General features: G+C 41.3%; 2 protein-coding genes across 14 annotated transcripts in view; one reads left to right on the top strand and one right to left on the bottom strand.

Moving 5' to 3' along the window:
* Positions 1-51: 51 nt before the first annotated feature.
* LOC145968526 (uncharacterized) lies at positions 52-4,044 on the bottom strand. 3 transcript variants are annotated; one of them, XM_083094067.1, is made up of 5 exons: positions 3,367-4,044; positions 1,501-2,448; positions 1,012-1,371; positions 706-882; positions 52-521 (listed from the first exon to the last, which is right to left on the bottom strand). In XM_083094067.1, exons 2-5 carry the CDS (start codon positions 2,401-2,403, stop codon positions 357-359), a joined length of 1,605 nt encoding a protein of 534 aa, XP_082950193.1. In that variant the 5' UTR covers positions 2,404-2,448; positions 3,367-4,044; the 3' UTR covers positions 52-356. The 3 variants fall into 3 exon arrangements, with proteins under 3 accessions (XP_082950193.1, XP_082950191.1, XP_082950192.1); XM_083094065.1 differs by lacking the exon at positions 3,367-4,044 and adding an exon at positions 2,945-3,156; XM_083094066.1 differs by lacking the exon at positions 3,367-4,044 and adding an exon at positions 2,702-2,800.
* Rock2 (Rho-associated, coiled-coil containing protein kinase 2) overlaps positions 3,204-13,875 on the top strand; it is a 30,251-nt gene continuing 19,579 nt past the window's right edge. For 4 of the 11 annotated variants that reach the window (XR_014437773.1, XR_014437772.1, XR_014437771.1 and 1 more), the window contains exons 1-13: positions 3,205-3,954; positions 4,972-5,292; positions 5,408-5,568; positions 5,655-5,993; positions 6,366-7,499; positions 7,692-7,992; positions 8,075-8,098; positions 8,387-8,793; positions 8,990-9,631; positions 9,709-10,122; positions 10,193-10,409; positions 10,515-10,737; positions 11,232-11,545. Coding sequence is in view for 5 of the 11 variants with exons in the window: in XM_083094047.1 (XP_082950173.1) it covers positions 5,115-5,292; positions 5,408-5,568; positions 5,655-5,993; positions 6,366-7,499; positions 7,692-7,992; positions 8,075-8,098; positions 8,387-8,793; positions 8,990-9,631; positions 9,709-10,122; positions 10,193-10,409; positions 10,515-10,737; positions 11,232-11,319 (4,128 nt within the window). In the remaining 6 variants the exon portion in view is untranslated. Of the gene's footprint in view, positions 4,397-4,478; positions 4,765-4,971; positions 5,293-5,407; positions 5,569-5,654; positions 5,994-6,365; positions 7,500-7,691; positions 7,993-8,074; positions 8,099-8,377; positions 8,794-8,989; positions 9,632-9,708; positions 10,123-10,192; positions 10,410-10,514; positions 10,825-11,231; positions 13,846-13,875 lie in introns of those variants that run through there. The other 7 variants (XR_014437769.1, XR_014437774.1, XM_083094047.1 and 4 more) reach the window with 7 other exon arrangements.

Below are 13,875 nucleotides of genomic sequence, written 5' to 3'. Positions count from 1 at the left end.
TAGATTAAAATCAGGAAAGAATTGATAATGAAATATAAGAAAATTAAAATATACATGTGTAAAATTTAATAAAAGAATTTAAAATACAAACTTTTCTTGTTATATTATAAAGGTCGATATTCGCGCCATATAAATTAAAAAGATTTTTATTTGTACAAAATAAATTATATCATTATACTTAGAATCGAATATATTTGTACATTTTTTGAAAATTTACAGTGAAAGATTGCTTTGAAAAATAAGAAAATGTCACAACAATGCAATGTACAACATAAAAGTAGATTTTTTTTCTTATTTTCATAAGTCCAAAAGTATGTATGTAATTCTTTTTTCATCACTCAGTATTATCAAGAAGGCTAATGATATGTGAAAACTATAGATCGAATAAGACCGTCACGAATCGCATGTGCACTATTACCAACTCCGAATGAGAAAAACACAGAATCACAGGACATGTTTTGGGCACAAACTCCTACTGGATACCATCCAGCCTTATTAAATACCACGCCGACTCGATAAACCTGTTATAAGAGTAATATTATCACAATTGAATACAATAATATATTTGCAGACAATCTAGCATTTAAAAATTGTGAATTTTTGACACTTTAGAATAAAAATATTATTTTAAATTGAAAATGAATTTTTGCAAAATGATAGATATTGATTACATAATAGAAAAGTAATTATTTTAGTTACACAAACCTTATGTTTTTGAATGTAAACTGGTCGATTAAAAGTAATCTCCACAAGGGTACCAAAATTCGCTTTAGTGGTGAAATGTGTGTACGTCAAACGTGTGCCGTCGCAGTCGAGAAGATGAGCGTACAAGATTTCGGTGTAAGACGTATCACCATGTATAGCGTGAGTAAAACTGCTCGCCTAATAAATGAATTGGGTGATATATGCGAACAATTACTACTATTACTCCCAGGCCTTACAGGCTTTTGTGGCCCTTGGCCTCCTGGCGAACGGTAATTAGATGGATAATAACTAATCTCTCTAGCTTACCGCGGCGATTTGCGTGGGAACCTGTACACCCACTACACAAATATTTTTATCCACACTGAACGTGACAGAACAATCCAGTACGTTTGTATTCAAGCAATCTGTTTGTTGAACTATCGATCTGAGGCAGTAATATTTTGGTCCCTCGCGTACGACCACTCCACTCGTGGAAGAATTTGGTAGATTTCCAGAATCCTTATTCACGCCTTGTTCATGTCTCCCTCCTAATACTACTGGTGAAGTTTCCAGCAATGTACTGCTGACTTCCCTATCGTTTAGGAAACCAGTACGCATGGGAATATTCAATTGACCGTATGGGTTAAAAAGCGGTCTTGTTTTATCCTCTTCTAAAAGAGAAAACATCTAAAAGAGAAAATAAATAAGGAGAGTGCAAAAGTGCTGCAATATTATATATTTTCTCACTCTAAATATATTTGTTTTTCTTTTAGTAAAATGTCGTCCTTTAGCAACTCTCTGAGGAACTTTACTTACTTTAGGAAGTACTATAGTAGTACCACTTGTAGTTTGAGCCTTTACTGGCTTCGCTCTGCTATTTGAATTAGTACAGAAGCCTTCAGGCATAGGTGTTTTGTTGTCGGTGCGTAATATATTCATTAATATATCAAAAGCCTCGTCTTTTGTGAGCAGAGGAGACGTACCAGGACCGTCTGCAAATTCTTGTGGAGTTAAACTCAAGAATCTTATCTTTGAGAGAGCATTTCCAATAACAGACTTTAAAGATTTTCCATTAGTCGGATCAAGAGATTTCCTAGCACATTCTGCCTTGGCCCATTGTTCCAATCCAGTAAATAATTCTATCTCTGAGTTAATCTGCAGATCATCTTGATCCAAAACTTTGAGAAGCGTTCCCAACTCTACATCCTCCCAACTAGATTCCTTCAATACTTCATCCGTTTTTGTGCGTATGATCTGCAGACACTTGTCCATCAGTACAGGTTCTTCAAACAATTGAGCAAACTCGTATGCCCTGCACGCTTTCTTGGGCGAGAGATCTGACCAGAGATACTTTGTGCACTCCTCTACTAAGCATGGCAGCATGTACTTCTTGGCACAATAACATAACTCACAAGCCAATTCAAAAGATCCTAGCTCTACTTTATCAGTGTATATATATTCCAACAAAGCCTTAAATGCTTCAGGCTGAACATCCTTTATCGGTATTGGATCATTCTTCTCTGCCATGCCACCAAAAAACATGGCCTCAAACACTGGACTGGACATTGCCAGAAACAACTTGTGGCCCTTGAGAGTCTGTTGTTGAGGTTCTTGACCGACAATAAACTTGCAATCGGACCATTGTCCAGTCTCCAATAAGTACTGCCCACGCTCCGAAAGTTTCTGTTTGCTGGTCTGCCAGTCACAGAGCATGCTCATCTTAACGATAGTGTGTTGACTCGTACGTGTATATACAACCTTTAGCTGTAATGCGAATAGAAAATTACAAAAGCGAACTATGAGCATGTGTCACCCTGCCTTATCTTATCTACCAGATGGACTCTAAAGATTTATACACTCAAGATACACATAATGTCACATAATGTCACTGTCACGTCAATGCAACATGAAATATCTTCAAGGGGGTTTTAAATATTGACAGCAGTCCAGTTCTGTGACACGTCAATGTGTCATAATAATCTATTTGACACCCATACAAGAACATATGACATATTACCTTGACATGACGTTACGTGCAGCGTGCACGGACATCGGATAGGCAAGGATGCGATCCGCGTAGATGACGCACGCGACGCGCGTATATACTCACATGTACCTATTTTTAAACAACACACGTTATCGCTATAAATACGTGGCGTGGCAAGAGGCACGCTGGCCAAAAAGAATGGTCCACGTGAAAGGAGAAAGAGGAAAAGAGGACAGTCGTCGCGCGGAAAAATCAGCCGCCGACTCGTATCACCTGATCGAGAGAGACGCGTCGTCGATGACACTTCGCACCCTCGCGCTCGCACGCGAGATCGGCCGATCGAGCTCGAACCCCTCTTGGCCGTCGCTATTGTTGTCGGTCTATCGCCTTCCGGTTCCGATGCGCGCAACTGTCATCCGAACGCTACTGAACGCTACGCCATCTTAGACCGACTGACGACCACTGACGACGACGACGCCCCCCCCCCCCCCACCGCGCTTCTTTCAAGGCTCGACTTTCCCTCCCTTCTCCCGCTCCCCCTCCCTCCTCCAACCGTCCCGTTTCAACGCTTTTCGGAGCCCGGAGTGGTCGACGCTCGCTCTCCGCATCCGCGACGATTTTCCACGACACAACGTGCCTGTCGCTCTCCCCCCTCCCCCCGCCACCCCCCCCCCGTTCCTTCGTCCCTCTATTACCGCTATCGACGGAGAGTCGCGCCAAAGGTCTCTCCTCCGGGTGACTTCGGATTTTGGATTTCGTTTCGCCGCGACGATAAATCGATAATCCCGCGGCACGGGCCGAAGAGCCGAGGGATCGAAGCCGCGGAAGTGCCGAGTTCGAAGATACTCCAGTGGTGCCGTGTCTCCTCGTCGTACATGTACGTGTCATCCACGCGTCGAAATGCACACGCTGCCGCCGCCGCCGCCGTCGTCGTCGTCGTCGTCGTCGTGAGCAACGCCAGGAGATCGCCGATCGGAGTTTGTATCGCTCGCGCGGCGCACATTGAACCGGAGGGCGCGAGGGAGAGAGACGGATAGAGTCGAGCGAGAGGAGAGGGAGACGAGAAGCGAGAGAGAAAGAGAGAGAGGCGGATTCTCGCGGGGTCTCTCGCCGACTCCGACGATCCTCGCGAATCGTCCCCGATGCTGCACGCGCGGTTGGATCGTCTGCGCGTACACCCCGCGAAATAATGCGCCTCCCGCCCCCCGGGGCGCCCGTCCGGATGACATCGTCGCCAGCCAACGACGGGACGACGTAGGGTCGATGTGACGTCGCGACGAGAGGTACGTGTACCCCGCCTCTTGGATCGGCATCCCCGACATCCGCGTGTGACGTTTGCGTTCCCGTCTCCTCGGACACCCTCGAGCGAGGCTGACTTACGCTCCCCCTCCCCCTCCTCCCCGCTCTGACAGGAGGGCGAGGAGATGCGCGAGCGCGCGCGCTTTGTAAGCGTTTCCTTGCGTTTGCGAGCGAACGTCTCCCCCGTCGCCGTCGATTCCCGGGGACGACCGGGAGGTCGCGAGAGAGGCGAGGCCCTTCCGCGTGTCGCTTGACGTTCGCTCGCGCCGTACGTGTCGTCGCGTCGTAAACGCTGCCACTGACGTAACCCTCGCCCTCGTACGAGGCTCCTCTCGACTTCCGTCACGAATCCCTGTAAAAAGAAGCGCCCGGGAAGGATCCTCGGTGGCTTGACGTTTGATGTTGTCGCGAGGAATAGGCGTCGAGGTAACAGCGGCGCGAAAGAGCGGGATCGCTCTTTGTTACACGCGCGCGAATCATCATCTTGTCACCTTGTAAATTACGCGGCTGAGTCATTGTCCGTTAAACGCGGTGCCGCGTTGACGTGCCGCCCGTATTTTTCTTTCGCATCAGAGTGCTTTCTCGTCTCTTCTCACTTTTGTTCAGCGGCAGATGCGGATTTCCTTCGGAAATTTTCCGTTTACGCGGATATTTATTATTAACGCGAGCCACGTTCGTCAAATATTAACTCCAAATTGTTTATATTGTTGTTGTGTAATGCTGTCATAATATTGCGGTTTTTATGTGTTCTATTATGTAAGAACTAGAGACACTGCCAAGGTTTAAACATTTGTGTTAGTTGTTTTTTATTTCTCTTATATTTCTTTTGACGAAATATATTTAAATATGGTATACATTTTTATGGCATTGTACATAAGTCACAACACGCATCTAGAATTCTAACATTGTTGATGTACCTAGATTTGAAGCTTGAGAAAGACTTGTTTACTATACTTATTTACATTTGATTTATACATTTGTTTATGCATTTATTTGTTTAGAAGATATGGAGGATCCATTGAGCATCACAATTACACATTGTTCGAATCAATGCTACATTTAGCCTTGAGCTTGGACAGTTTTTTAATGCGATAAAAGCAGTACATTGTTGAAGCACAATAATCCAAACTCCCATAGAGGAGAGATGGATGTGATGGATGAGGATAGGCGGAGGCGCCTACGGGCTCTGGAGGAGAGGATAAAGGATCCAAGAAGTATTACAAATATCGATTGCTTATTGGATACAGTCCAGGCCTTGGTGTTAGATTGCGATCATGCGAGTGTGAAACGTATGAAAAATATAGAAGCCTATATGAATAGATGTAAGTATTGTTTTTTAATACTTAATACAAATTTAATATTTATTAATCTTTTGTTATTTTGAGCAAGATGTGTTATATATCGAGAGGTTGAGAATATTTATTTGTGTCTTTGCAGATGACTCCGTAGCACAAGAGATTCATAAAATGCGAATGCGTACGGATGATTTTACTTTAATAAAAGTAATCGGCCGTGGTGCATTTGGAGAGGTGCAGTTGGTTAGACACAGATCTACGCAAAAAGTTTACGCTATGAAATTACTTAGTAAATTTGAAATGGTAAGATAACTTTGTTTATATTTGTGCACATCAAATGAAAATGTTGTTTATACCTTTCCTTATTCGATTTCATGTTATCCTTTTAGATTAAAAGATCGGATTCCGCATTTTTTTGGGAAGAGAGAGACATAATGGCTCACGCAAATTCTCCATGGATAGTCCAGCTCCACTTTGCATTCCAAGATCAAAAGTATCTCTATATGGTTATGGATTATATGCCAGGAGGTGATTTAGTAAATCTAATGTCCAATTACGAAGTGCCAGAGAAATGGGCAAAATTTTACTGTGCCGAAGTGGTGCTTGCGTTAGATGCGATACATCTTATGGGTTTCGTTCACAGAGATGTGAAACCAGACAATATGTTGCTCGACAAGTATGGTCATCTGAAACTTGCCGACTTCGGCACGTGTATGAGGATGGATGCTGTGAGTTTAATCTTTTATATTTTTAATTTTTCAAATTAAGTTTAAATACTTCTAATTCGAAAAACATTTTATAAAGATATTAGATAACATTCTAATTATGTATAATAACTTTGAATCATATTATAATTTGTTTTAAAGAAATAATACTATATCTTTTATTCTATCTAAATTATTTTATATCCAAAATATGAAAAAAGTAGTAAACTTAAAATATTATAGTATAAGCTTTTTTCTTGTTCTGTCTCTTTCTCTCTCTCTCTCTCTCTCTCTCTCTCTCTCTCTCTCTCTCTCTCTCTCTCTCTCTCTCTCTCTCTCTCTCTCTCTCTCTGATTAAAGCTTTTTAATTTTAATGTTTAAACGTTTGCTTTGCAGGACGGTTTAGTACGGTCCGACACCGCTGTTGGTACACCCGATTACATATCCCCGGAAGTTTTGCAATCGCAAGGCGGGGAAGGAGTATACGGTCGCGAATGTGACTGGTGGTCCGTAGGTGTTTTTCTGTACGAGATGTTGTTCGGCGATACACCATTTTTTGCCGACTCCCTAGTCGGCACGTATTCGAAGATCATGGATCACCGGAACTCGTTATATTTTCCTCAAAATGTCGAGATCTCTCACTCGGCGAAAAACTTGATATGCGGTTTCCTCACCGACAGAACGAAACGCCTGGGTCGTAACGGCGTCGACGAAATTAAAAGCCATCCATTCTTCAAGAACGATCAATGGACTTTCGATAATCTAAGGGAATGCGTGCCGCCGGTAGTACCCGAACTTTCTGGTGATGACGACACTAGCAATTTCGATGATGTCGACAAGGAGGACGGGCCGGAAGAGAGTTTTCCAGTACCTAAAGCTTTTTCCGGAAATCATCTGCCTTTCATTGGATTCACTTATTCGGGCGATTATCAGCTAATGTTCTCTTACGGCAAGGAATCGGTGGACGGATTGGAGAATCATGTCAATAATGGCACTACTGACGATGTGAAGATCTCGCAGTTGGAAAACTTGCTGGATCGCGAAAGACGGCAAATAGAGACGATGGAGTCGAGACAGAAGGCGTTGAACATACAGTTGGAAGCAATGACATGCCGAGAAGCCGAGCTGCGCGAAGAAGTAGGCAGAGCGGACAAAGAGCTGACACTGCTCAGGCATAATTACAAGGAGGCGCAACGTAGAGTGGAGCATGAGACGGAGATTCGTCGGAAGGCGGAATCATTGCTGGTGGAAGTGAAGAAGAAGTTTGACGAAGAACAAACGAGGCGGGCGCGAGATGTCAGTACTTCGCAGCAGACATCCGAGCGAGTAACGACGTTGGAAAAACAGATCAAAGAGATGCAGTGCAAACTAGAGAGAGAAACAGAAACGGTGACGAGATTGCGCAAGCAAGCGACGGAAATCACTGTGGCTCGTCAAGCTGCCGAACAAATGGCGAGTGAACTCCAAGTTGCCAGGGCTCAGCTACAAGCACAGCGTGATAACTTGCAACAAGAGGTTGCCACCCTTCAGGTATATAATCCAGTTTCTTTTTCTAATTGAAAGGAATTTTAATAATTTTTTACAAGATGTGTATAAATTTTTGAAAAATTATAAATATTTCCTTCTTCAAAAATCTATTATATCTAATATTCAAAATTTAAAATAAAGAATTTGTTTAAAGAACAGAAATTTATTTTTCATGCACGAAATGTTTTTCTATAGGGCCAACTTTCCAAGGAACGTAGTTCAAGATCGCAAGCGTCATTGTTGACGGCCGAATTGGAGACACGTCTTTCTGCTTTACACCTCGAGTTAGAACGTAGTCGGGAGAAGGAAGAGAAGGCAACTCTGGATAATAGACAACTAAACGAAAGAATTTCCGCGTTAGAAAAAGAAGCTGCTAGTTTAACCTTGGAATTGAAAGCTGCGCAAGCCAGGTATAATCAAGAAGTTATGGCACATCAAGAAACGGAGCGTTCGCGCATTCTCTCCAAAGAGGAAGCTAATTTGGAAGTTGTTAAAGGTACTTGTTTCAAATTTTACATGTGAAGATAGAGATATCATATTTCTGATAAAGCATATTTCATTTTGCCTATGCAACGCAGGGCAAAAGAATGGAATTTTCGAAGGTAATATATGTGATTAGTGAATTTATATTTTCTTTTTTTCCTATCCTGGAAACATATTCTAGAATATTTAAATTATTTAATTTTTTATTTATAAATTGTATTCTTCTCTGTCATCCTGTGCTAATCTTTGTTTATCTTCTCATTATTGCTGCATATTTGTGTATAATGGCATACCTATTTGTGTACGTACACATTCTAATCTCTATATTTATAAATTTAAAGAAATGTATTTCATATTGGATTGTGTGTTACTTATGTATATTGGTTTATTACAAATAGCTCTACAAGCAAAATTAAACGAGGAGAAAAGCGGAAGACAACGCGCGGAACTACTTGCGCAGGAAAAGGAACGTCAGACATCAATGCTCTCTGTCGATTATAGACAGATACAACAACGATTGCAAAAATTAGAAGGTGAACACAGACAAGAAGTGGAAAAAGTCAAAGTACTGCAGGGCCAAGTTGAACAGGAACAACAAAAGAGAAATGTCCTTCAGACCGATTTAGGTCAGCAAACGTCTGAAGCTGGAAGACTTCGTGCTCGTGAGCAACAATTGATCGGAGAAGTTGCTCAGTTGAGGGAAGCTAAACGGCAAATAGAAGAGGAATTACATCACTTAAAGACGCAAAGAAATGTCGATCAACTACAGACGAAAGAATTACAGGAGCAATTAGAGGCTGAAGCTTATTTCTCGGTACGTAATAACAAAAGTTTAATCACATATATGATCTTGAATCTGTAATTATCGAATAGTAAACAAAAAATACAAATAAGAATAAATATTAAACTTATTCTCATTCTTATACTCATTAATTCAAAATTGTATTACATAATAAAAGTATTGTGAATTTAGATATTTTAAGAATAATTATAATTTTTATGTTTTTCAGACTCTTTACAAAACACAGACGCAAGAGTTACGTGAAGAGCTAGACGAAAAAGCGAGGCTGCAGCAAGAATTGGAGGAAGAACGTAGTTCTCTAGTTCATCAATTGCAACTGTCTTTGGCGCGCGGTGATAGTGAAGCATTGGCCAGATCCATAGCCGAGGAGACCGTAGCAGACTTGGAAAAGGAAAGAACCATGAAGGAATTGGAATACAAAGATGGAGTAGCTAAGCATCATCAAGAGCTAAGTGCAAAAGAACAAATTATAAATAGACTTAAGGAGAACGAAAGCGAATTCAAGAAATCGGTCGATCAGACTCTGAAGGAAAAAGAAGACTTGAACAAGCGGTTGAAAGAATCGCAAGAGCAACTTGGCAAAGCGCAATTCAACGCGGAAGAAATTGAAAAGCTGAGCAGCAAGCTGAAAACTGAACAACTATTGAAGCAGCAGGCGGTCAACAAACTGGCCGAGATTATGAACCGGAAGGATCTTTCGTCGAGTGGGAAGAATAAAAACAAGGCCTCTGCCGCAGATCTGAGAAAGAAGGAGAAGGATTGCAGACGCCTACAGCAAGAACTCACTCAAGAGAGGGAAAAGTACGGACAATTGGCAGCTAAATGGCAGAAAGATTTGCAAGATTTGCAAGTAAGCGAAACACCTTTACATGCATTTAAAATATTATATAGAATTGTTTGAATTTGTAAAAATTATTTTTTTCTCAGGCACAACTCGTCGAGGAAAATCAAGCAAAGCTAAGGCTGCAAATGGAACTGGATTCGAAGGACTCAGAAATAGAAACACTGCAAATGAAAATCGCATCGCTCAATTCGGAGACTGCAAGTGTCTCGTCCATCGAGAACGACGATGCTGAGGATTCGGTTCTGTCCGAGCATGGTACGATGAGACTGGAGGGTTGGTTAAATGTGCCAAATAAGCAGAATATTAAGCGGCACGGCTGGAAGAAGCAATACGTCGTTGTCTCCTCCAAGAAGATAATTTTCTATAATAGCGAAAACGACAAGATGAACGCCGATCCGGTTCTGATATTAGACTTGAATAAAGTCTTCCACGTTAGATCTGTTACTCAGGGTGATGTTATCCGAGCCAATGCCAAAGATATACCCAGAATATTTCAGGTATCTACTTTATTAATCTCCATTCTTTGGATTGCGATCAATATTGCATACTAATTAATCTCGTATGCAGTTACTCTATGCCGGTGAAGGTGAAGCGAGGCGGCCCGGCGACGAAGGAAATACACTGCCTGGAGTAGATTTACCGCAGCTCACAGATAAACCCGGCACTCAGTCGCTGAAGGGCCACGAATTCGTATCAATATCTTATCACATGCCGACGACCTGCGAGGTCTGTTCGAAACAGCTCTGGCATATGTTTCGGCCTTCGCCGGCTCTTGAATGTCGAAGTACGTATTATATCTATTATTATAATCGTTTACACATGGATTTTATTTCTCTATACGTCTCTCTTGTTCCTTTTTTTATCTAAAACAAAATGTCATTGTACACAGGGTGTCGCATTAAGATTCACAAGGAACACTTGGACAAGAAGGAAGATGCCATAGCCCCATGCAAACTGCACTACGACCCCAACAGCGCCCGCGAGTTATTGCTGCTCGCGGCGAATCCCGAGGATCAGAAGTACTGGGTCTCGCGGCTGTCCAGGCGTGTTCAGAAATGCGGCTACAAAGCGAACTCGCACGTAGACGGCACGGGGCAACGCGTTTCGCCAAGGTAGCGTAGCCGATGCTGCTGCTCGAAGTGAGCGGGGACTAAGTAGCTCTCTTATTTTGTGACGTCGCATGATGTGGGTGTAGAGAGGTTAGACTCGTTTGATTTTTCTTCCTTTTCCTTTCGCATCATTGTTTCTATACCGGTCTTGTATATAATTGTACATATTGGCACAGTGCATGACATTGATTGTGAGTGGCTGTTAAAACTGATCGGACAGTTAAACGAAATCAGAAATGCTAAAAGACAATGTGTGTCGATTAAGAGTAGCATATCTCATGTACATATACTGCACAACAATTTTAGCTTTCGGCACTTGCTGCAGAAACGGGTTAGCTATTGAATTATCATGCTTGAAGCATTTTACAGCTTTGACTATGCGATGTTTTTTATTTGTGTTTTTGAAATCTCGAATAATATATAAATGACAGATTTATGTGACAACAGTTTATATGTATATTTTTTTTCTTTCATCTGTATATTTTTTTTTTCTATAGGGAATCTACGAGGTCGACTCTGAAGCCATACTTATCGGTGCAGCAACGATCCGCGACATTACCAGCAAATGCCAGTATGGGCAAGTGATCTTGGAAGATGCTAGTATTAGCGATTAAGAATTCCGCTCACGATCTGCTACCGCATTTTCCGCGTTAGTGGTAGTGACGTCAGTGAGGACCGTGGTAAAGAACTACAACCTCGTGATTTTCTCTGCGCACCTGGCAACTGAAGTAGACTGTCAATAATTTCCTAGATCAATGTGAGAATAATTGAAATAGCGATTGCGATCGTAATGTGACTTTTGCAGCTAAGGGTAAGTGAAATTCAAGTTCGAGTATCGCTGGAGAAAACAGGGTTACTATATATGTACCGGGTGATAAATGGATATGACGATAAGAAGGATGGAGAAAGATAGGATGCCGTGTCCACATGCAACAGGGTTATCGTGTTCCCGGGACAATAATTGAATTAATTGAAACGCGCGTGTTCCTCGTATTTGCTGGATCATTTTATCGTGAGCGACGTAATAATCTCTTCGTGATATTCACGGCAGATTGTAAAACGTTCTCTCGAAGAATCATTGAATTTCCGCAGTGATTTTTCTGGATTAGAACTTTATATTGGACTTTGTATACGCACATTTCTTACTGCCTTTGATAACGATTATCGATAAATTGTGATGGAGACTTTTAGCTTAAGGCGTTTTTTCGATGCTTTAAACCGAAATTTCGGAAGCTTGGAAAAAGAGTATATAGTATTTTGGAATTATTTTATATATACACAGAATGTTCGTTGAGAACGTATGTAGATATGGGGATCTTTTGCTTTTAAGATGAGTATTAGCGAGGATTTATTTAACATTTGATAGTCGAGTGTGTTTTTGGACGGGGTTTCATTTCAAGAGGGTGTAAACAATTTTGAACGCGCGTTCGGAGGATCAATGTTTTTATCGAAATCGTGGCAAGTGAGTGGTTCATGTCGACGGACATCGCGAGGAAGAAGTAATATATTTGCGAAATTGACCAGATTTATGGCGTCTGTAAAGACTATATAAGTATACAGTAATGAGTGCCAGCTTGTATAGTAGAGATAATGATTACAGTTGTACTTTAAGAATTTTTATTACAATACACGAGTTAATGACGTCCGCTACGTATCCCGACAGAGACAGAGAAAGAGACAGCTAACGAGAGGACTAACTAACAAAAAAATATCATGCATAATTCAGAAGCTTCAAGAGCTTCGTCATGGTGCCATACGGCTTGGCCATTCTCGGCATCGAAAGAAGCGATAGAAACAAAAGAAAAACGAGAAAGATATTAGAAATCGTATTAGATATTATTAACGCATCATCGCCGTCTGTGTTCTTTCCAAAGTACCTCCGCGAGACATTGCGTCGTGTCGAGACTCGTCGGAACGAAAAGAGCCGCTTCCATCGATGTTAGTCAACTAACTATGGTTAACATTCTTCTTTCCCATGCGAGCTAAACTTATAAACATTAATTACGATTAAGCGAGACTCTCCATTGTGATTCCTTATATTTTATCTAGAGAGAAAAAATCTAAAAAAATTTGCCTCGGAGATCTGGGAAAAATTTTACATTCTTTTTAACGAATAAGATAAAGGATCAATAAAGCGTCAATTAAGTTATGAATGATAGCTCAATTTAGAAAGGAGTAGAAAATCGATCATCAGGACCAAATCAAGCAATAGAAAAAGTAAGATTAGTCCGTTATATAGACGGCACGCAAACTCTGATTAATTAAATTCTCTTTCTTTATTTGGACTACGATAGCTACAACTTTCTAGATAGGGGAAGGAGAATTTCTAACCGGAATTAGTCAACTAAAGTTGTCGGTGTAACTGGTTTCAAGAACTCAGCGAGACGTCCATCAAATGGTGCTCTTCCCCCCTGTCCCATCCATCCTTTTGGTTTGATAGAACGTTGAGAGCGAGCGAGAAACTGTAGACACTTCTTGTGAAAGTACGAAGGAGAGAAAAAGAGAGAAATTAAAACTGAAAAAAAACGTCATCCGATATACTGCCCCGTGCCTTCTTCACTATTTTGGTTCTCCACGAGAGCGAAACTCGGAGAAAAATTGGCAATGAGAAAGGAAAGGAAAGGGAGAGAATGAGCGAATGAATGCATGAGTAAGAATGAGAGAGTGCGCGAGAATGATAGAGGGCGAGATAGAGAAAGAAAGAGAGAGAGAGAGAGGAAGGAGAGAGGAAGAACTTGTTACAGCATATTTTATTATTATTGTTTAATTATTTACAATCTGTATATTATTAATTAATATTACGATTAAAAGTATTTTGTAGATAATATGCGGCTCTCTTTGATGATGCATTTATGACCACCGATTGCGCGATTTCGAATATTCGCGATAATAGTGTATTACGAGCGATCTCTTTTCGTGACGTTTTTCTTTTTTTTTTTATATTACAATCGATGGCTTAAAAGCTGCTCTCGTTCTCGATTAACTATGGGCAAAGTGGAGCACGTCTCAGAGATCCCCTATATGATTGCATGACAAATTTATGATGCAAACGTTATTTGAGAGTAGGTCTGAATTGCCTTAAACACGTTAATTAAAATACAGTAAACTCGTTATGTCGTCTTTCCCTTTGATGAAACTGTC

This window comes from Camponotus vicinus, unplaced genomic scaffold, assembly GCF_025532165.1.
Source record: "Camponotus vicinus isolate PSW18456_S1 unplaced genomic scaffold, iyCamVici1.0 SCAF_3, whole genome shotgun sequence".
NCBI lineage: Eukaryota > Metazoa > Arthropoda > Insecta > Hymenoptera > Formicidae > Camponotus > Camponotus vicinus.
This window is presented reverse-complemented; position numbering and strand designations above follow the sequence as displayed.